The sequence below is a fragment of the Coregonus clupeaformis genome, chromosome 9 (genome assembly GCF_020615455.1).
Source record: "Coregonus clupeaformis isolate EN_2021a chromosome 9, ASM2061545v1, whole genome shotgun sequence".
NCBI classification, from domain to species: Eukaryota; Metazoa; Chordata; class Actinopteri; order Salmoniformes; family Salmonidae; genus Coregonus; species Coregonus clupeaformis.
Window position 1 is genome coordinate 7,143,541 of NC_059200.1, and position 22,170 is coordinate 7,165,710.

At 43.8% G+C, this 22,170-nt stretch overlaps 1 protein-coding gene, 1 non-coding gene and 1 pseudogene across 2 annotated transcripts; all 3 read right to left on the reverse strand.

The window, feature by feature from the left end:
• Nucleotides 1–520: 520 nt before the first annotated feature.
• On the reverse strand, nucleotides 521–20,481 carry LOC121573643 (ribonucleoside-diphosphate reductase large subunit-like). The gene is made up of 18 exons (XM_041885774.2): nucleotides 20,305–20,481; nucleotides 18,466–18,554; nucleotides 18,188–18,365; nucleotides 13,208–13,368; nucleotides 13,075–13,114; nucleotides 12,711–12,873; nucleotides 12,413–12,554; nucleotides 12,056–12,139; nucleotides 11,667–11,828; nucleotides 11,445–11,524; nucleotides 11,153–11,354; nucleotides 2,855–3,004; nucleotides 2,510–2,731; nucleotides 2,309–2,385; nucleotides 2,037–2,172; nucleotides 1,798–1,893; nucleotides 1,448–1,636; nucleotides 521–1,138 (listed from the first exon to the last, which is right to left on the reverse strand). The coding sequence occupies exons 1-18, from the start codon at nucleotides 20,321–20,323 to the stop codon at nucleotides 950–952; spliced, it is 2,379 nt and encodes a 792-aa protein (XP_041741708.1). The 5' UTR covers nucleotides 20,324–20,481; the 3' UTR covers nucleotides 521–949.
• On the reverse strand, nucleotides 1,246–1,370 carry LOC121574573. Its single transcript, XR_006002238.1, has one exon. It is a non-coding gene; the product is annotated as a small nucleolar RNA SNORA17 (small nucleolar RNA).
• LOC121574572 lies at nucleotides 12,231–12,380 on the reverse strand (annotated as a pseudogene).
• Nucleotides 20,482–22,170: the final 1,689 nt, after the last annotated feature.

The window sequence follows — 22,170 nt, forward strand, 5'->3', positions numbered from 1 at the left end:
AAAGTGCTGAACAAATAGTTAATGACTACGTCCGTCCGTCCTAGCTCACGGTCTTAATCAAAATTACGGATTGCCTCCTGTCCGCTCGTCATCCCCTTATGCCATAGTTTGTACATCTATATTGTCAGTAGAAACCACATGTTTGAGCAAGTCAGCCATATCAGCTATGTTTGTTTTAAAGGCAGTAAATTAGGCTGAATTAACTGTTTTGCTACCAGACAAGGCTCCGCTGATAGCCAGGTGTAGCAGTGGTAAATTGTTGGGACAGCTTTATGTAGGCCCTAACAGTTTGTGTCACCGTTTGAGTACAATTAATGTATTGTTTAGTGTTGTGTCGTGGCTTTGCTGGCATGCATCTAAAACATTTGTTTTGAGTTTGCCCCAACAAGATTCATGATAAAGTCACCACTGAACTACCATGTACCTTACCAGAAGTACCACAGGACATTGCATGAACACCAAAACTTATTCACAAAGCATTCACCCCCTCCCCAAAAGGTAAAATACAAAGAATACACCATTGAAGTTCATTAGATTTTCATTCAACAAGTTATGAAATCATTAGATTTACATATTAACATTGGAGTTCATACTTTAAAAAAACCCAACGAAATGAAACACTGAATTCTATACAAAACAAGCAGACAAACAGCTCCACACAGACAGTGCACCCAAGAGCGATAAATAGAAAACTGCTTACAGTTAATAATCTGTGATAAGCGGAGAGAGACAGAAGTGCACCATGTACAGCACTAGTTAGGCTACAGTTGCATGCCCACAACACAAACATAAGAGTGAGCCTGTGATCTGACATCAGGGCAGATAACTATGATATTACCTGACCTAAAGGCAATCAGAGTGGGGTTCAATGATATTGAGGAGTTCAGTGGTCCACTGCTATGGTTAATTAACTTAAGAGCGAGGATAGGGGAAGGAGTCAGGGGCCGGTCTAAGAGCCACACATCAGGCAGTCGTCACGGTTCTCCAGGGAACACACCATAGCGGCTCTGTTGAGCTCCTTGATCTCCTCCTCGTTCTTAGCCGACTGAAACTCTTTCAGCTTCTCCTTGTTCAGGGTGAACTGGATGGGGTTGGCTGCAGGCTTGGTCCTCAGGTAGTACATGCCCGTCTTCAGACCCTGAGAAAAGAGGTTCATGCTTTATCTTGATGAACAGCAGAGTTCAGTTTATATTTCACACTACTTTGGTCCTCCGAAGTTGCCTCCCTAGCCAGCTTTTTCTCCCTTTTGTAAGTGCTATCAAATCACTCCAAGTGCCCACTGTCCTCGGCGTAGACATAGCCCTGTCACGCGCTGCCCCTCATGACACAGGCTCGACACTTAGTCGGACTGCAACGCCTCAAGTAGTAATTTTAGCCCAGGGTTAAGGATAGCCCTGAGCTGAGACCATGTAGTGTTCTATAGATTTCAATAGTCAAGCCGACTCACCTGCTTCCAGCCGTAGAAGTGCATGCTGGTGAGCTTGCCGTAGTTGGGCTCAGCGATGTGGATGTTGAGGGACTGGCTCTGGTCTATGAAGGCACCGCGGTCGGCAGCCATCTTCAGAATAGTCTTCTGGGAGATCTCCCACACAGTCTTATACAGCTCCTTCAGGTCATCTGGGATCTCAGCAATGCCCTAAAGACAAGTAACAATGGTGTTAGAACAATGACTACTGAAAAGGATAACGCTTTTAAAAAGTTACGCGACAACCTACACAAAACACAGTCAATAGGGCATAATTGCACTAATTGCTATTCATTGATTAGAGCTGTAATGTGATGGGTCTGGGTTCTCACCTGGATGGATCCGTTCTGACCAATCAGCTGGTTCTTCATCTCCTCGTTCCACAGCCCTCGCTCTGTTAGGTCCTTCAACAGGTGGGGGTTCACAATCTGCAGGTGACACGAAGAACATTAGTGATTCACACACACTAGCTTTTCACACACCCCTACTCAAACCCTTCAAGTGTTTGAGTATGCAGTGTATGTAAGCAGAGGTCTAAGTGTCTGTGGAACCCCCAGAGAGTGATACTGACCTGGAACTCTCCAGAGAGGACTCTGCGGGTGTAGATGTTGCTGGTGTAGGGTTCGATGGACTCGTTGTTGCCCAGGATCTGGGCTGTGGAGGCCGTGGGCATGGGGGCCAGCAGCAAACTGTTCCTGACACCATGCCTGGATGGGGGAGTGAAGTGGTGATGAGACAAAGGCTAGGACATTTAAGTACACATGGAGGGCTTGGTTGGTCATGTATGTGTTGAGACTAGCTGTAGTTGTATTGGTAAAATGGAGGACAAGGTTGACAACTTACTTGGCAATCTTTTCCTTGAGAAGTTTCCAGTCCCACAGGTCAGTTGGGGTTTTGTCCCACATGTCGTACTGAAGAATCTATGGAAAAATTATAACAGTTTAAGCCTAAGAGACCAACCAGAAACACCTGAAATTACCGATTGACAAGTTAACCAAAAACAGACCTAACATCCCAGTTAGGTTTTAGCGTGGAGGTACTCACTCCTTTGCTGACGGGGGAGCCTGGGTAGGTTTGGTAGGCACCAAGCTCAGCAGCCAGCTCACAGCTGGACTCCAGGGCAGCGTAGTAGATGGTCTCAAAGATCTGAGTGTTGAGCTTCTGGGCCTCAGCACTCTCAAAGGGGAAACGCATCAGAATGAAGGCATCAGCCAGACCCTGGACACCAATACCAATGGGCCTGTGGCGCTTGTTGGAGTTCTCAGCCTGGTTAGAGAGAGAATGACAGGCATGTGGAATCAGTTACTGGTCAACATGAAGATCTAACTTGTAAAATCCTCTGTCTTGCTGAGCATTATCAGTAACAATACATTTAATTCTAGACCTTACCTCAATCACAGGGTAGTAGTTGATCTCGATGATCTTGTTGAGGTTCCTAACGATGACCTTGCTGACGTAGGCCAGCTTGTTGAAGTCAAAGGTTCTCTCTGGGGTGACGTACATGTTGAGGGCGATGGACGCCAGGTTACACACTGCCACCTGAGATTGGGAAACAGGAGCCAGATTGATTAGCATCACACTTTAAACAGTTGTTTTGTGTGATCAACGTTTGTATTTATTTTTCAGCAATATACATATCGAAGGATGTCATTCAAAACGTTTTGGGATTAAGTATGGATATTTTTAAAAAGCCATCAGTCTTGGGTGATAGATAGGGATGGGCATTTGACATTTTTTTGACTGAGTACTCGCATAATTTTTTCAGAGTACTCGCGTGAAGAAAAAAATAAGACATACATACACTACCGGTCAAAAGATTTAGAACACCTACTCATTCAAGGGTTTCTTTATTTTTACTATTTTCTACATTGTAGAGTAATAGTGAAGACGTCAAAACTATGAAATAACACATGGAATCATGTAGTAACCAAAAAAAGTGTTAAACAAATCAAAATGTATTTCGAAGTAGCCACCTTGATGACAGCTTTGCACACTTGGCATTCTCTCAACCAGCTTCATGAAGAATGCATTTCCAACAGTCTTGAAGGAGTTCCCACATATGCTGAGCACTTGTTGGCTGCTTTTCCTTCACTCTGTGGTCCAACTCATCCCAAACCATCTCAATTGGGTTGAGGTCGGGGGATTGTGGAGGCCAGGTCATCTGATGCAGCACTCCATCACTCTCCTTGGTGAAATAGCTCTTACACAGCCTGGAGGCGCGTTTTGGGTCATTGTCCTGTTGAAAAACAAATGATAGTCCCACTAAGCCCAAACCAGATGGGATGGCGTATCGCTGCAGAATGCTGTGGTAGCCATGCTGGTTAAGTGTGCCTTGAATTCTAAATAAAAATCACTAATAGCGTCACCAGCAAAGAACCCCCACACCATCACACCTCCATGCTTCACGGCAGGAACCACACATGCGGCGATCATAAGTTCACCTACTCTGCGTCTCACAAAGACACGGCGGTTGGAACCAAAAATCTCAAATTTTGACTCAGACCAAAAGGACAGATTTCCACCAGTCTAATGTCCATTGCTCATGTTTCTTGGCCCAAGCAGATCTCTTCTTATTGGTGTCCTTTAGTAGTGGTTTCTTCGCTGCAATTTGACCATGAAGGCCTGGTTCACAGTCCCCTCTGAACAGTTGATGTTGAGAAGTGTCTGTTACTTGAACTCTGAAAAATGTATTTGGGCTGCAATTTCTGAGGCTGGTAACTAACTTCTCCTCTGCAGCAGAGAACTCTGGGTTTCATCATAGCGATTGATGGTTTTTGCAACAGCACTTGAAGAAACTTTCAAAGTTCTTGAAATTCTCCATATTGACTGACCTCGTCTTAAAGTAATGGACTGTCGTTTCTCTTTGCTTATTTGAGCTGTTCTTGCCATAATATGGACTTGGTATTTTACCAAATAGGGCTCTCTTCTGTATACACCCCACCTTGTCACAACAACTGATTGGCTCAAAACGCATTAAGGAAAGAAATTCCACAAATTAACTTTTAAGAAGACACACCTGTTAATTTAAATACATTCCAGGCGACTACCTCATGAAGCTGGTTGACAGAATGCCAAGGGTGTGCAAAGCTGTCAAGGCAAAAGGGTGGCTACTTTGAACAATCTCAAAAAAATATATATATTTTGATTGGTTTAACACTTTTTTGGTTACTACATGATTCCATATGTGTTTTTTCATAGTTGAGGTCTTCACTTCTTAAAAATAAAGAAAAACCCTGGAATGAGTAGGTGTCCAAACTCTCATTTACATACATATACACAGTGGGGGAAAAAAGTATTTAGTCAGCCACCAATTGTGCAAGTTCTCCCACTTAAAAAGATGAGGCCTGTAATTTTCATCATAGGTACACGTCAATTATGACAGACAAATTGAGAAAAATAAATCCAGAAAATCACATTGTAGGATTTTTTATGAATTCATTTGCAAATTATGGTGGAAAATAAGTATTTGGTCACCTACAAACAAGCAAGATTTCTGGCTCTCACAGACCTGTAACTTCTTCTTAAAGAGGCTCCTCTGTCCTCCACTCGTTACCTGTATTAATGGCACCTGTTTGAACTTGTTATCAGTATAAAAGACACCTGTCCACAACCTCAAACAGTCACACTCCAAACTCCACTATGGCCAAGACCAAAGAGCTGTCAAAGGACACCAGAAACAAAATTGTAGACCTGCACCAGGCTGGGAAGACTGAATCTGCAATAGGTAAGCAGCTTGGTTTGAAGAAATCAACTGTGGGAGCAATTATTAGGAAATGGAAGACATACAAGACCACTGATAAGCTCCCTCGATCTGGGGCTCCACGCAAGATCTCACCCCGTGGGGTCAAAATGATCACAAGAACAGTGAGCAAAAATCCCAGAACCACACGGGGGGGACCTAGTGAATGACCTGCAGAGAACTGGGACTAAAGTAACAAAGCCTACCATCAGTAACACACTACGCCGCCAGGGACTCAAATCCTGCAGTGCAAGACATGTCCCCCTGCTTAAGCCAGTACATGTCCAGGCCCGTCTGAAGTTTGCTTGAGTGCATTTGGATGATCCAGAAGAGGATTGGGAGAATGTCATATGGTCAGATGAAACCAAAATATAACTTTTTGGTAAAAACTCAACTCGTCGTGTTTGGAGGACAAAGAATGCTGAGTTGCATCCAAAGAACACCATACCTACTGTGAAGCATGGGGGTGGAAACATCATGCTTTGGGGCTGTTTTTCTGCAAAGGGACCAGGACGACTGATCCGTGTAAAGGAAAGAATGAATGGGGCCATGTATCGTGAGATTGAGTGAAAACCTCCTTCCATCAGCAAGGTCATTAAAGATGAAATGTGGCTGGGTCTTTCAGCATGACAATGATCCCAAACACACCGCCCGGGCAACGAAGGAGTGGCTTCGTAAGAAGCATTTCAAGGTCCTGGAGTGGCCTAGCCAGTCTCCAGATCTCAACCCCATAGAAAATCTTTGGAGGGAGTTGAAAGTCCGTGTTGCCCAGCGACAGCCCCAAAACATCACTGCTCTAGAGGAGATCTGCATGGAGGAATGGGCCAAAATACCAGCAACAGTGTGTGAAAACCTTGTGAAGACTTACAGAAAACGTTTGACCTGTGTCATTGCCAACAAAGGGTATATAAAAGTATTGAGAAACTTTTATTATTGACCAAATACTTATTTTCCACCATAATTTGCAAATAAATTCATTAAAAATCCTACAATGTGATTTTCTGGATTTTTTCCCCTCATTGTCTGTCATAGTTGACGTGTACCGATGATGAAAATTACAGGCCTCTCATCTTTTTAAGTGGGAGAACTTGCACAATTGGTGGCTGACTAAATACTCCCCCCCACATTACACACGTATATGTACATATATACACACAGTGCCTTCGGAAAGTATTCAGACCTTGACTTTTTCCACATTTTGTTATGTTACAGCCTTATTCTAAAAATGGATTAAATAAATAACAATCCTCAGCAATCTACGGACAATACCCCATAATGACAAAGCGAAAACTTTTATAAATATAAAAACTGAAATACCTTATTTACATAAGTATTCAGACCCTTTGCTATGAGACTCGAAATTGAGTTCAGATACATCCCGTTTCCACTGATCATCCTTAAGATGTTTTTACAACTTGGAGTCCACCTGTGGTAAATTAAATTGATTGGACATGACTTGGAAAGGCACACCTGTCTATACAAGGTCTCACAGTTGACAGTACATGTCAGAGCAAAAACCAAGCCATGAGGTCAAAGGAGTTGTCCGTAGAGCTCCGAGACAGGATTGTTCCGAGGTACAGATCTGGGGAAGGGTACCAAAAAAGTGTCTGCAGCATTGAAGGTCCCCAAGAACACAGTGGCCTTCATCATTCTTAAATGGAAGACGTTTGGAACCACCAAGACTCTTCCTAGAGCTGGCCGCCCAGCCAAACTGCGCAATCGGGGGAGAAGGGCCTTGGTCAGGGAGGTGACCAAGAACCCGATGGTCACTCTGACAGAGCTCCAGAGTTCCTCTGTGGAGATGGGAGAAACTTCCAGAATGACAACCATCTCTGCAGCACTCCACCAATCAGGCCTTTATGGTAGAGGGGCCAGGCAGAAGCCACTCCTCAGTAAAAGGCACATGACAACACGCTTGGAGTTTGCCAAAAAGCACCTAAAGACTCTCAGACCATGTGAAACAAGATTCTCTGGTCTGATGAAAGCAAGATTGAACTCTTTGGCCTAAATGCCAAGCGTCATGTCTGGAGGAAACCTGGCACCATCCCTACGGTGAAGCATGGTGGTGGCGGCAGCATGCTGTGGGGATGTTTTTCAGCGGCAGGGACTGGAAGACTAGTCAGGATCAAGGGAAAGATGAACGGAGCAAAGTACAGCGAGATCCTTGATGAAGTCCTGAGTGCTCTGGAGCAGGTTCTCAGAATGGGGCAAAGGTTCACCTTCCAACAGGACAACAACCCTAAGCACACAGCTAAGACGACGCAGGAGTGGCTTCGGGACAAGTCTCTGAATGTCCTTGAGTGACCCAGCCAGAGCCTGGACTTGAACCCGATCTAACATCTCTGGAGAGACCTGAAAATAGCTGTACAGCGACGCTCCCCTTCCAACCTGACAGAGCTTGAGAGGATCTACAGAGAATAATGGGAGAAAATCCCCAAATACAGGTCTGCCAAGCTTGTAGCATCATACCCAAGAAGACTCGAGGCTGTAATTGCTGCCAAAAGGTGCTTCCACAAAGTACTGAGTAAAGAGTCTGAATACTTATGTAAATATGATGTGCTTTTTTAAAACCAGTTTTTGCTTTGTCATTATGGGTTATTGTTTGTAGATCGATGGAAAAAAACAATTTAATCAATTTTAGAATAAGGCTGTAACCTAACAAAATGTGGAAAAAGTCAAGGGGTCTGAATACTTTCCGAAGGCGCATATATACACACAGTCAATAAAAGCAAGTGCCATATAAGATTTTATTGAAACCATAACGTCAACTGATTATATTGTGGAACACAATCTTCAAATAAAGGCAGTAACCTCAGCAGTGGCGCTTGCATGTAAAAGCCTATGGCTGTGCAATGGCATAGTCTTGTTCATTTAGCAGACAAGAGGCTCTTATTTCACGAGCCCTTATCCAAGTCAAGACACCTGTTTTATATATACATTTTATTGTTATGTTATATAACAAAATAGAACAGAATATTTCTCCAAATGAAAGAAGCTGCACTTGAAGTGAAGTGATGCGTATCTCCTGCCTGGAACAGTTATTCTCAGAGTGATCATTTGAAACAGGGTTCAATTTGTTTAGTTTAAAGAAAAATTCAGGGTTACAAACCAAAAATCGTACATGTATGCTTAATGAGGCTGATGAAAATACGCTCAGTCTTTATCAAACCAGTCTATGTTTAGAGGGGTTATAGCCTAGGCCAGGGGTGTCAAACGTACGGCCCGGATCAGGCCCGCAAACGGGTTTAATCCGGCCCGCGAGATGATTAAAAAAATAATTTAAAAAAATTACGTATAAAAATGCGCTGCAATTTTTCAATAAAATAAACTGCTGTTCCAATTGCGTCCACTGGATGGCGCAATAGCAATTGTGTTAAGCAAGCAAACTGTTTATACCGGGGCAGAGCAAGTAGGTCAAGCACGTGCAGCCAATGAGCTACTTTGTTTTGCCCGCGATATTTATTACGGCTTCTACTTTTAACATTATGTGCTTTGGCACCCTCATTGCCCCAATATGTCCCTGTCAAAAAAGAGAAAAGTGGACGCAGAGTGCAGAGTGTTCCAAGAAAAATGGTCATCCTATTTATTCACGGAATTGAATGGGAAAGCTGTATGTTTGGTGTGTTCAGAGCATGTTGCAGTGCTGAAAGAATATAACCTTCGTCGCCACTATGTGAGTCTTCATGCCGACAAATATGACAACTTTCAAGGACAGCGGAGATGAGAGAAGGTGAATGAACTGTTGGCGGGTCTGAAGAAACAGCAGTCTGTGTTTACTCACAGCCGAGACATCAGTGACGCTGCAGTGAAAGCTAGCTACCTCATTGCTAATGAAATCGCAGTGGCTTCAAAACCATTTAGTGAGGGTGAATTTGTAAAAACATGCATGATGAAGGCAGCGGAGATTGTGTGCCCTGAAAGCGGCAGGCTTTTGCAAATATCAGCCTGACAAGAAACACAGTTGCAGACAGGATTTCCGATCTTTCAGTGGATTTGGACAGCCAGTTGAAGCAAAAAGTAGTCATTTATTGCGTTTTCGGTTGCAATTGATGAAAGCACGGACATTACAGATGTTGCACAACTGGCCATTTTTTCATCCGCGGAGTTGATGACACATTGACCGTCACCGAGGAGTTCGTGGAGTTGGTGCCGATGACAGATACAACGACAGCAGCTGATATTTTTACCGCACTCGTCGGCGTGCTGGACAGGGTCGGAGTGGACTGGTCCCGCGCTGTCAGCCTGGCTACAGATGGTGCGCCCTCAATGATCGGGAAAAAAGCAGGCGTTGTGACAAAGTTCAGAGAGAAAGTGCAATCTGCAAATGGAGGACGTGATTTTTTGACTTTTCACTGTATTTTGCACCAGGAGGCTTTGTGTTGCAAGTCATTAAAGATGGATAACGTCATGAAGGTGGTCATCCAAACTGTTAATTTCATCCGATCCAGAAGCCTGAATCACCGTCAGTTTGACAGCCTTCTCAGAGAGAAAGCCCACATCTATGGCCTGCCATACCACACTGAGGTAAGATGGTTAAGCCGAGGTGCTGTGCTGAGGCGTTTCTTTGATTTACGAGAAGAAATTGAACAGTTCATGGAAGAAAAGGGCAAACCAGTGTTAGAATTTCATTCCGCAGAATGGATGCCGGACCTTGCATTTATGGTGGATGTTACAGAGCACCTGAATAACTTGAACAAACAGCTGCAAGGGCGCAACAAAGTTGTCACGCAGTATTATGACAGCATACGTTCAAGTTGAAGCTGTCATTGTGGGAGACGCAACTTGCCGGTGGTGATGCAGCTCACTTCCCCTGTCTGAAAAATGTGTGCGCGACCCAACATGTGGCAGACATGAAGCGGTTCAAAGATAAAATAACTGGACTGTTACGGGAGTTTGAGCAACGCTTTCAGATTTATGTTTATATGTTTTTATGTTGATGTGCTATTGTTTTTAATTGATTTTATTATTTGTATCTACATTTCTGCCTGAGAAATGACACCCTGATATAGTTCTGTGATCTGTGAAACAGTTCTGTTAATCACTGAGGCATTGTGTGTTTGTGTGTTCTTTTTCTTTAGAATTGTCAAATAAACTTGACGTGTTTTATGATTAATAGTGATGTTGTGCTTGTACTATTTTGGACACACTGTCCTCAGGCTCCAGCTTTATGTTGATCGTATTAAAACAAAGAAAACAATCTGAAGTTGTTGTTTTTAAGTTATATATACACACACCATGATTTTTCCGGTCCGGCCCACTTGGGAATAGATTTTCCTCCATGTGGCCCCTGAGCTAAAATGAGTTTGACACCCCTGGCCTAGGCTAACCAATTGCAGCTTAAGTGGAAAATAGACGGGACGCAATTATTCAAAACCGTTTCTGGAACACATTTTCCTACTTCAAATCAACTAGTCTATTTGGATTTTTATTTTATTTCTGTAGGCCTAACGGGCGCTTGTGTGGAGGGCGCAGTCGGAACACAATTGAGTGAAAGACACTGAGGGGAAAGGGAATTTAGGGAGAACGGTACATTTACATTTTAGTCATTTAAACAGACGCTCTTATCCAGAGCGACTTACAGTTAGTGAGTGCATACATTCTCTCTCTCCATACTGGTCCCCCGTGGGAAACGAACCCACAACCCTGGCATTGCAAACGCCATGCTCTACCAACTGAGCTAGAAGGGACAATGCTTGGCATGTTTTTTTTTGTTGTGCCCCGCCAATACACAAATGGAAGACACAATTTAACCCGTTTGGGCAGCCACAAAGCACATTCCACTAAATAGTTTTACAGTATTGGATTATTTTTTAAAATCTTTGGTTAAAGGTCAAGCTTTGACGTCCGTTTGAGTACTCAAGTACTCATGCCGATCCCTAATGGATAGTGGATATTGTGCCATTTCGGACACAGTAGTTCCAACCGTTTAGGTAATCTGTTGCCCTCACCTCATCATGGCTGGTGTACTCTACAATCTCGGTACAGAGGTTACTGGACTTGATGGTGCCCAGGTTCTGATGGTTACTTTTCCTGTTGCAGGCGTCCTTGTAGAGCATGTAGGGGGTGCCCGTCTCAGTCTGGGACTCAATGATGGCGTGCCACACCTGCTGGGCCTTTACCACCCGCTTCACACGACCCTCTTGCTCATACCTGAGGTGAGACAGGACCAGTGAGACACTGCACACAGAGCTGTGCCTGGTATGTAGCTGTGTTATACAGGCTCAGGAGCGCCGGTCTTACCTGGTATAGAGATTCTCAAATTCCTCCCCCCAGCACTCGTCCAGTCCAGGGCAGTCACTGGGGCACATCAGGGACCAGTCCTGTGGATACAATATGCCATGAGTACTGATATCTCGAAGATATGAATCTAAACAGAACCACTCCAGATTCCCTTCTTTAATTCAACCTAAATTCCATATCTGGTTTGAATATTTCAGTTTGTACACTGATGTTGCTGCATACCTCGTTGCTCTCCACTCTCTTCATAAAGAGGTCAGGGATCCACATGGCGTAGAACAGATCTCTGGCCCTCTGCTCTTCCTTCCCTGTGTTCTTCTTCAGATCCAAGAAGTCAAACACATCAAAGTGCCACGGCTCCAGGTACATGGCAAACGCACCAGGTCTCTGAGGAGGAGAGGGGGATGAGAGAGGGATAAGAGGGTGTTAACCGTCTGATGAAGGTACAGTAAACACAGGCCAGAGTCTGAAAGACAGTATGCATGTTCTCAGTCTTCAACCTTAGGTGAAAGATAGTGGGTCATCTCTGCGCAGAACGCTAATGCACATCTGTGAGGTCATCCTGTGGCCAGAGTCAATAACACAACCTCTAGTCAATTTCATTTCTTTCTCACCTTGTTGCCTCCCTGGTCCACGTAGCGTGCAGTGTTGTTGTACACTCGGAGCATGGGAACAAGCCCGTTGGAATTGCCATTTGTCTAAAACAAAAAAGAAGCCTCAGTCAATGAGTGACTTGCCAAGCACCACAATGAAATATCATGTTTGGTTATTTATAAACGTTTCCCCCACCATGTCGGAGCTATCAATCGCCCACTGTTCTGTGTCGTTGGCGTAGACATAGCCATCACTCTGCCCCTCATGACACAGGCTTGACACTTATTTCACTAGGCAAGTCAGTGGACGGCCTACGAAACAGACTGCAACGCCTCAAGGGGCAGTCTTATTTATAAACACGACCGTGTGATCCTCACCCCAGCGATGTAGCTGCCCGTGGCTCTGATGCAGCTGACTGCCACTCCGATGCCCCCTGCTGATTTAGAGATTAGGGCACACTGCTTCAGGGTGTCGTAGATGCCCTCGATGCTGTCGTCCTTCATGGCCAGCAGGAAACAGCTGAAAATCAACAAGGCCAACCCATATAAAACATTAAGCACTTTTCTGGCTTGCACCTAGAACAGTCAAAGATGTCTATAGTTTCTACAATTCTGTAATCATAGCCATTACACTGAGGAATGGCTTATAGTAGGATGGCTGTTAGTAAGTGCTTACCTGGACAGCTGTGGGCGGTTGGTACCAGCGTTGAAGAGTGTGGGGGAAGCATGGGTGAACCACTTCTCTGACAGCAGGTTGTAAGTCTCGATGGCAGCATCAATGTCAGTCTTATGAATCCCAACTGCCACCCTCATGAGCATGTGCTGTGGTCGCTCAGCAACTACACAGGAATAGAACAGATCAGCATGAGGGATGGCGCTCATCTGAATCACATATTTCCACATAAAAAAAGCTGCTCCGGTAATGTGTCGGTTTGACCAGGTGCCACTAGTGATGAGCCCTAATCCAATGTAGCATTTGTTCATATCATGAAAAGATGTCAATTCTGACAGGGAGGTAATTTATCTATGAGCAGACTCACCTTTCCCATCAATCTTCAGCAGATAGGACCGCTCAAGTGTCTACGTAGAAAAAAACTAATTAGTTTACTCTCCTACCATTGCAGAATTGACTAAATTGCTATTGCTCATAAAGCATGTACTGTACAAAATTACCTTGAATCCAAAGAAGTTGTAGGAGAAGTCCCGGTCAAAGATGATGGCCGAGTTAAGGCGATCCTTGTTTTCTAGGACAATGTCGAGTGTCTCCTTGGCGACCATGGGAGAGTGGCGTTTGTTTAGCGGGTTGACATAGTTGTAGAGATCCTCCACCACATCTGCAACAGCAGATTTGATTTGACAGAAGAAAATACATTTTCGGATACACTAGTTTGCACTGTTGTAGTATGCAAGTCCAGGACTGACTCTAGTCCCGATTTTCATGACATTTGGCTACCATTGGTGAATCGGACTTGCATTTGCACTTGGACTGGATAGGCTACTATGATAAGCAGAATATTAGCAGCACTGGGTACGCAGAGCAGCGAGGGTTGTTCTCTAGCTAGCAGTGGGACTGATGTGCCACACAGGCACACGCAGCCGATATCAGCAGGTGAACTGCGCCGACGCAAGCGATGAGTGTGGGCAGACAGGCTCCACGCCGCCTCAGATCATAGGCTACACATCACGCAAGCGACTCGCTTGCGTCCCTGTAACTACCAGCCTACTATTTAGCGTTGCCTAGTTAATACTATTGTTTTACATTTCGTAAAGCAGTGTGTTTCTTGAGTTTTAAAGTAAAAACAGTCTAGCTATTGTCTATTCCCATAAGTATTGAAAAGTAGGCAGTCTTTGAATTTGTACTCTTGCTCTGCCCTCCCACTTTCCCATGTCTCCCTTTAGTTTTCACCCTGGAATAAAAACTAAATTAAGAAAACTACACAAATATCAGTGGGCCATCACAAAAAAGTAGCCAAGAGCCTGTCACAATTGCAAATAATAATCTGATCAATCTGACAGGAGCAATAGCCAATTCCGTCTAGAGACCATTAATCTCTTCAAAACATCTTTACTGATTTGAAATAACTATTGAACATTATTCAAATGTATGTGTGTGAACCTGTGTATGAAGGACTTTTGTTTCATACGCTATTGCATATTTCAGGCAATTATGACCATTGTGCAACAGGAGGAAATGCTCTCATGAAAATCTTCCCACCAGTTGTTGATGGGCAGATTACCGCCAAATCAATACAGGCGCAAATCTAGCAACAGACAAGCATCGAGCCAGCAAGCAACAAATAATAAACAGCAATAGGCCTAACCAAAATACAAAGTGTCTAAAGAACATCAAGAGTTTGTTGTTGATTTGCACATAAAATACCACATTAATATTGGTTTTTGTTCAACTCAGACCCAGTGACTCAGACTTGAGCACTAGGACTGACTTCAGCCATAGGGACTCTTGGGGTCTGAATACTTTCCGAACACTGTAAATACACCCGCTTTGCTAGAAGCACCCTTTACTTTTTCCACATTGTTACATTACAGCCTTCTCCTAAACTGATTTAAATTGTTTCCCCCTCATCTATCTACACACAATACCCCAAAATGACAAAGCAAAAACAAGGTAGACATTTTTGCTGATAAAAAAAAAATATATATATATTAAAAAGGAAATATCACATTTACATAAGTATTCAGAGCCTTTGCTCAGTACTTTGTTGAAGCACCGTTGGCAGCGATTACAGCCTCAAGTCTTCTTGGGTATGACGCTACAAGCTTGGCACACCTGTATTTGGGGAGTTTCTCACATTCTTCTCTGCAGATCCTCTCAAGCTCTGTCAGGTTGGATGGGGAGCGTCGATGCATAGCTACTTTTAGGTCTCTCCAGAGATGTTAGATCGGGTTCAAGTCCGGGCTCTGGCTGGGCCACTCAAGGACATTCAGAGACTTGTCCCGAAGCCACTCATGCGTTGTCTTGGCTGTGTGCTTAGGGTTGTTGTCCTGTTGGAAGGTGAACCTTTGCCCCAGTCTGAGGTCCTGAGCGCTCTGGAACAGGTTTTCATCAAGGATCTTTCTGTACTTTGCTCCGTTCATCTTTCCCTCGATCCTGATCAATCTCCCAGTCCCGCTGAAAAACATCCCCACAGCATGAAGCTGCCACCACCGTGCTTCACCGTAGGGATGGTGCCAGGTTTCCTCCAGACGTGACGCTTGGCATTCAGGCCAAAGAGTTCAATCTTGGTTTCATCAGACAAGATAATCTTGTTTCTCATGGTCTGAGAGTCTTTAGGTGCTCCAAGCTTGCGGTCATGTGCCTTTTACTGAGGAGTGGCATCCGCCTGGCCCCTCTACCATAAAGGCCGGATTGGTGGAGTGCTGCAGAGATGGTTGTCCTTCTGGAAGTTTCTCCCATCTCCACAGAGGAACTCTGGAGCTCTGTCAGAGTGACCATCGGGTTCTTGGTCACCTCCCTGACCAAGGCCCTTCTCCCCCGATTGCTCAGTTTGGCCGGGCAGCCAGCTCTAGGAAGAGTCTTGGTGGTGCCAAACTTCTTCCATTTAAGAATGATGGAGGCCACTGTTCTTGGGGACCTTCAATGCTGCAGAAATGTTTTGGTACCCTTCCCCAGATCTGTGCCTCGACACAATCCTGTCTCGGAGCTCTACGGACAATTCCTTCGACCTCATGGCTTGGTTTTTGCTCTGACATGCACTGTCAACTGTGGGACCTTACATAGACAATTGTGTGCCTTTCCAAATCATGTCCAATCAATTGAATTTACCACAGGTTATAGAAACATCTCAAGGGTGATCAATTGAAACAGGATGCACCTGAGCTCAATTTCGAGTCTCATGGCAAAGCATCTGAATACTTATGTAAATAAGGCATTAAAAAAATATATATCTATATATACACAGTGGGGAGAACAAGTACTTGATACACTGCCGATTTTGCAGGTTTTCCTACTTACAAAGCATGTAGAGGTCTGTAATTTTTATCATATGTACACTTCAACTGTGAGAGACGGAATCTAAAACAAAAATCCAGAAAATCACATTGTATGATTTTTAAGTAATTAATTTGCATTTTATTGCATGACATAAGTATTTGATACACCAGAAAAGCAGAACTTAATATTTGGTACAGAAACCTTTGTTTGCAATTACAGATATCATACATTTCCTGTAGGTCTTGACCAGGTTTGCACACACTGCAGCAGGGATTTTGGCCCACTCCTCCATACAGACCTTCTCCAGATCCTTCAGGTTTCGGGACTTTCAGCTCCCTCCAAAGATTTTCTATTGGGTTCAGGTCTGGAGACTGGCTAGGCCACTCCAGGACCTTGAGATGCTTCTTACGGAGCCACTCCTTAGTTGCCCTGGCTGTGTGTTTCGGGTAGTTGTCATGCTGGAAGACCCAGCCACGACCCATCTTCAATGCTCTTACTGAGGGAAGGAGGTTGTTGGCCAAGATCTCGCGATACATGGCCCCATCCATCCTCCCCTCAATACGGTGCAGTCGTCCTGTCCCCTTTGCAGAAAAGCATCCCCAAAGAATGATGTTTCCACCTCCATGCTTCACGGTTGGGATGGTGTTCTTGGGGTTGTACTCATCCTTCTTCTTCCTCCAAACACGGCGAGTGGAGTTTAGACCAAAAAGCTCTATTTTTGTCTCATCAGACCACATGACCTTCTCCCATTCCTCCTCTGGATCATCCAGATGGTCATTGGCAAACTTCAGACGGGCCTGGACATGCGCTGGCTTGAGCAGGGGGACCTTGCGTGCGCTGCAGGATTTTAATCCATGACGGCGTAGTGTGTTACTAATGGTTTTCTTTGAGACTGTGGTCTCAGCTCTCTTCAGGTCATTGACCAGGTCCTGACGTGTAGTTCTGGGCTGATCCCTCACCTTCCTCATGATCATTGATGCCCCACGAGGTGAGATCTTGCATGGAGCCCCAGACCAAGGGTGATTGACCGTCATCTTGAACTTCTTCCATTTTCTAATAATTGTGCCAACAGTTGTTGCCTTCTCACCAAGCTGCTTGCCTATTGTCCTGTAGGCCATCCCAGCCTTGTGCAGGTCTACAATTTTATCCCTGATGTCCTTACACAGCTCTCTGGTCATGGCCATTGTGGAGAGGTTGGAGTCTGTTTGATTGAGTGTGTGGACAGGTGTCTTTTATACAGGTAACGAGTTCAAACAGGTGCAGTTAATACAGGTAATGAGTGGAGAACAGGAGGGCTTCTTAAAGAAAAACTAACAGGTCTGTGAGAGCCGGAATTCTTACTGGTTGGAAGGTGATCAAATACTTATGTCATGCAATAAATGCAAATTAATTACTTAAAAATCATACAATGTGATTTTCTGGATTTTAGTTTTAGATTCTGTCTCTCACAGTTGAAGTGTACCTATGATAAAAATTACAGACCTCTACATGCTTTGTAAGTAGGAAAACCTGCAAAATCGGCAGTGTATCAAATACTTGTTCTCCCCACTGTATACACACACGCAAAAATGTATAATAACCTTTTTTTGCTTCGTCATTATGGGGTATTGTGTGTAGATTGAGGAAAGACATGTCTGTCATCAATTTTAGAATAAGGCCTAAACATAAAATGTGGAAAAAGTCAAGGTGTCTGAATACTTTCCGAATGCACCAGCATTGCTTTCAATTGTATTGGGTTTCACAAAAACAGTCTGTGGGAAGCCAGAAATTAAATACAAATCCATTTCAACTTACTGCGCCGGTGGGCAGGACTGTTGATCAATATGGCGCGGGGAATTTGTGACAAAATATCTAAAGGATTGTATTATTAAGACAGACTTTCCAAGCATGGGTCTGTTATAGACCCACTTCCCCTCTGCTTACCTCGTGTCAAAATAAGTCAATTTGTGAACGAAAAATTAGGCCTTTTTTTCCATACATGAGGTAAGCAGAGCTACATGGCTTAGACATTACTTTTACACGCCAGTTTTTTCTGTTACCAAAGTAATATTGTCAGCTCACTGGCAGGTTAGACATCTGTGCCTGTGAATGTGGAGTGGCTAAAAATAGGCTACTTTGAGCCTGACAATTGAGCAATATGCATAACTTTTAGACTAAAGGTCAGAAGAATTACAGTTTGAGAGAGAGCGAGAGAGACTTACCGCTGAAAACCTTCTTGGTCTCCTTGTGCAGGTTGGAGACTGCGATGCGGGCAGCCAAGATGGCATAGTCAGGGTGTTTGGTGGTGAGTGTTGCAGCGATCTCTGCAGCCAGCGTGTCCAGCTCCACTGTGGTGACCCCATTGTACAGACCTTGGATGACCTTCATAGTGATCTGGGTCTAAAAGGCAGAGTAAAGGGTTATGGTGGGTTAGAGAAACACAGCAAACACTACAATTGACAAACAATAGAAATACATTGAACATAAAATGTCAACTTACTGGATCCACAAAGTCAGAGTTGAGTCCATAGCACAGCTTCTGGATGCGGGAGGTGATTTTGTCAAACATGACACGCTCTTCACGCCCATCTGAAAATTATGTAAAGACTGAAGTGTTAGTCAGAAAGCACTTCAATAACATGAATGTGTGCCATGGAAAAATAACATTTACGTTAATCAGTCATATTTCCCCAATGCTTTAAAACAAAAGGTAATTTAGCTGTGACTAGTATCTATACTTAACAAAAATATAAAATGCAACAATTTCAAAAGATGTTACAGTTCATAAGGAAAATCAGTCAATTAAAATAACTATTAGGCCCTAATCTATGGATTTCACATGACTGAATACAGATATGCATTCATAAGTCAGATACCTAAAAAAAAAAAAAAAAAGCAGGGCATGGATCAGAAATCCTGTCAGTTTCTGGTGTGACCACAATTTGCCTCATGCAGTGCGATCTCCTTTGCATAGTGGATCCGGCTATTGATTGTGGCCTGTGGAATGTTGTCCCACTCCTCTTCAATGGCTGTGCGAAGTCGCTGGATATTGGCTGGAACTGGAACATGCTGTCGTACGCGTCGATCCAGAGCCTCCCAAACATGCTCAATGGGTAACATGTCTGGTGAGTATGCAGGCCATGGAAGAACTGGGACATTTTCAGCTTCCATGGATTGTGTACAAATCCTTGCGACATGAGGCTGTGCATTATCATGCTGAAACATGGTGATGGCGGCGATGAATGGCACGACAATGGGCCTCAGGATCTCGTCATGTTATCTCTGTGCATTCAAATTGACATCGATAAAATGCAATCGTGTTCGTTGGCAGTAGCTTATGCCTGCCCATACCATAACCCCATCATCGGGCACCTCGTTCACAACGTTGACACCAGCAAACCGTTCGCCCACACGGTCTGCGGTTGTGAGGCCAGATGGATGTACTGCCAAATCCTTGAAAAATACGTTCAAGGCAGCTTATGGTAGAGAAATGAACATTCAATTCTCTGGCAACAACTCTGGTGGACAATCCTGCAGTCAGCATGCCAATTGCACACTCCCTCAAAACTAACAGGGACGTTAACAAATTTGGCCACAAACTTTGAGAGAATTATGCTTTTGTGCGTATATAAAATTGCGGGGATCTTTTATTTCAGCTCATTAAACATGGGACCAACACTTTCCATGTTGCGTTTATATGTTAGCCAGCCAACTTCCTGTTTTGTAACCCAGAAAACTGTTTTGGGAAAAAAGTTACAAAATGGAAATACTTTTAAATGTTAGCTAGCTACTGTTTATGACTACTTAATTGATGGGATAATCACTAACTTCCAATCAAATTACCTAGGTAGAGGTTAGTTAAACAAACGTTAACAATTTGGCGCCAAGTTTGACAAAGGGAAACTTGCTACAAGACTGAACATTCCTGTCTTGATCTAGTTAACGCGTTCAATCACATTTGGTAACAGTTAACTTTCTGAATGGGTGGGGAACGTTAGCTAAGCAACTGCAGCTAGCTAGCTATCTAGGTGGTCTTAAAAAAAAATCTAATACTGACATGCGTTAACTACTGTTAGCCAACAACTTTGCAAGCGTTGTATTATAGCTAACTAACCTTAAACTAGCTAGGTTACCATTATAGCTACGCAGATAGCTAGATTAGCCAGCCAGTTGACACTAGCTAGCAACCTAACTAGGCGGAAGTCATTCAACGTGGTTAATTTGAAAGTATATACTAACTACAGTAAAATGCTCAAAAGCTTGCTTGTAGGAAGAAACAAGAGATCAAGACACAGACAAATACAGTAGCTAGCTATCATTCCTACTATAAAGGACCTACCTCGCTTTATCACATGCATGTTGACAAGGGTTGTTTTCTTTCCAGAGAAAGTGCGAAATATAAGAATAATACTGTATATCGTTTAGAATGTAGTGGTACAATGACACAATAATATTTCACGCTCGCAACCGCCAGTGACTTCCAGTGTTGAGGATAAAGCGCGAATAACTCAAAACACCCGCCACAAACACTTTATAATCAGAGGAAGAGGAAGAGCGAGACGTATTCTTCTTCGATTAGGTTTAACGGCGGTTGGCATCCAATAAATGTTGCATTACCGCCACCTACTAGACCGGAGTGTAACTCCCTTATACCTTGCTTTAAAAAAATACAACAAATACCCCACCATCTAATACTACACTCACAAAAAAATACAAATAAAATAATAATAGCTACCATACTCCACTATTTAAATATATTTATTCCTACACCACTTAACACACCATGTAACTCTTCTGATGTCATGTCTCGCACACCCAAATACCTCTCTGCAGCTGCCACCACAACCTCTATTTTCTGCGATTTACGTTCCATCCCTGCAGTACAGTTGATAACCATTGCTATAAATACCAAAAATCCAATCTTACTGAAACATATATCACTTGTTGGTTTATCCCTCTGTACTGGTACATCTCTACTAATCACACCATTCCTCTCAGGATCCCTCCCCCTTGACCCATCTTCCTCTACTTTCTTCACTGCCTCAGCATATGACAACTTCTGCACTACTCTAACCCTGGAAACCTCAACCTGCCTCTCTCGCACCGTACATTTCGGATCCCCAGCTCCATGGGCACCCCTACAATTAACACATACCACTACTTTCCCCAATGCTACACATTCCTTTGTCTCATGCCCTTCTGCACACTTCTCACACCTAGGAACCTCCCTCACACACACTGCTGCTACATGCCCATAAGCTTGACACCTGTAACAACGTAATGTATTCAGCACAAAAGCTCGTACCGGATAACTTCTATATACTAACATCACTTTGTCGGGCAAAGACTCAACATCAAAACTCAAAAGAACAGTCAATGATTCTTCTGTTTCTCCACTCACGCCACCCTGTCTGCGTCACACCAAATGACGAGCATCACAAACACCGGGAATCTTCCCCTTCAGTTGGTCAGCTTTCACATTTACCCCTACCCCAGTAATCAGACCATTCAATGGCACCCTTTTCTTGAGAGCAAAACAATTCACATTTCTTTCCCCCATTCGTTTAACACGGAGCGCCTGCTCCCTCTGACCAGGAGAAACACAAACAATTATCACTAGACCACTTCTGGTTACCTTCACCGATTTCACACCCAACTCTGTTTTCACCCACCCTGAAACCACAAATGGATCAGCCAAAAGGCAAGGGTCCACTTTTTCCAAAAACTTCACTCCTACTGTCACAGACTCATCTTTATCCTGACCCTTGGTGCAAACCCCGGGCACCGAGAACTTCACCACACCTACCACCTACGATACTTCGCCATCATTCACTTCCATTTCTCCTCCTGTCTTCAACTCACTCTGTTTACACTTTCTACCATACTTCTTTAACAAACCATCTCCCTTGTTCTCGCCATTTTTAACTGACTCAAGCTCACCCTCTTCCTCCCTCTCTCTCTTAGACCTCCTCTGCCTCTCCTTTTCCCTCCATTCCTCCTAAGTATTCCAAGTATAACTCTCCTTATGATAGTACTGCACACACATCTAGTTCTTGCCATCTTGCCTTGTCTAGGGACGACATTTCTTCTCCGACTCTCCCTACTCTTCCAATTTTCCCCACGTCCAATACAACAAATTGTACTGATTTCTTCCTTATGTAGACCCTCAAACACTGAAGTCAGACCTGCTCGTTTGATCCTGCTA

Coding starts and splice junctions, on each gene's coding strand:
- LOC121573643 (XM_041885774.2), bottom strand. Junction 11,829..12,055: donor TGGACCAGGGAGGCAACAAG/GTGAGAAAGAAA, acceptor TCTCCTCCTCAG/AGACCTGGTGCGTTTGCCAT. Junction 1,637..1,797: donor GTCAGAACGGATCCATCCAG/GTGAGAACCCAG, acceptor ACTTGTCTTTAG/GGCATTGCTGAGATCCCAGA.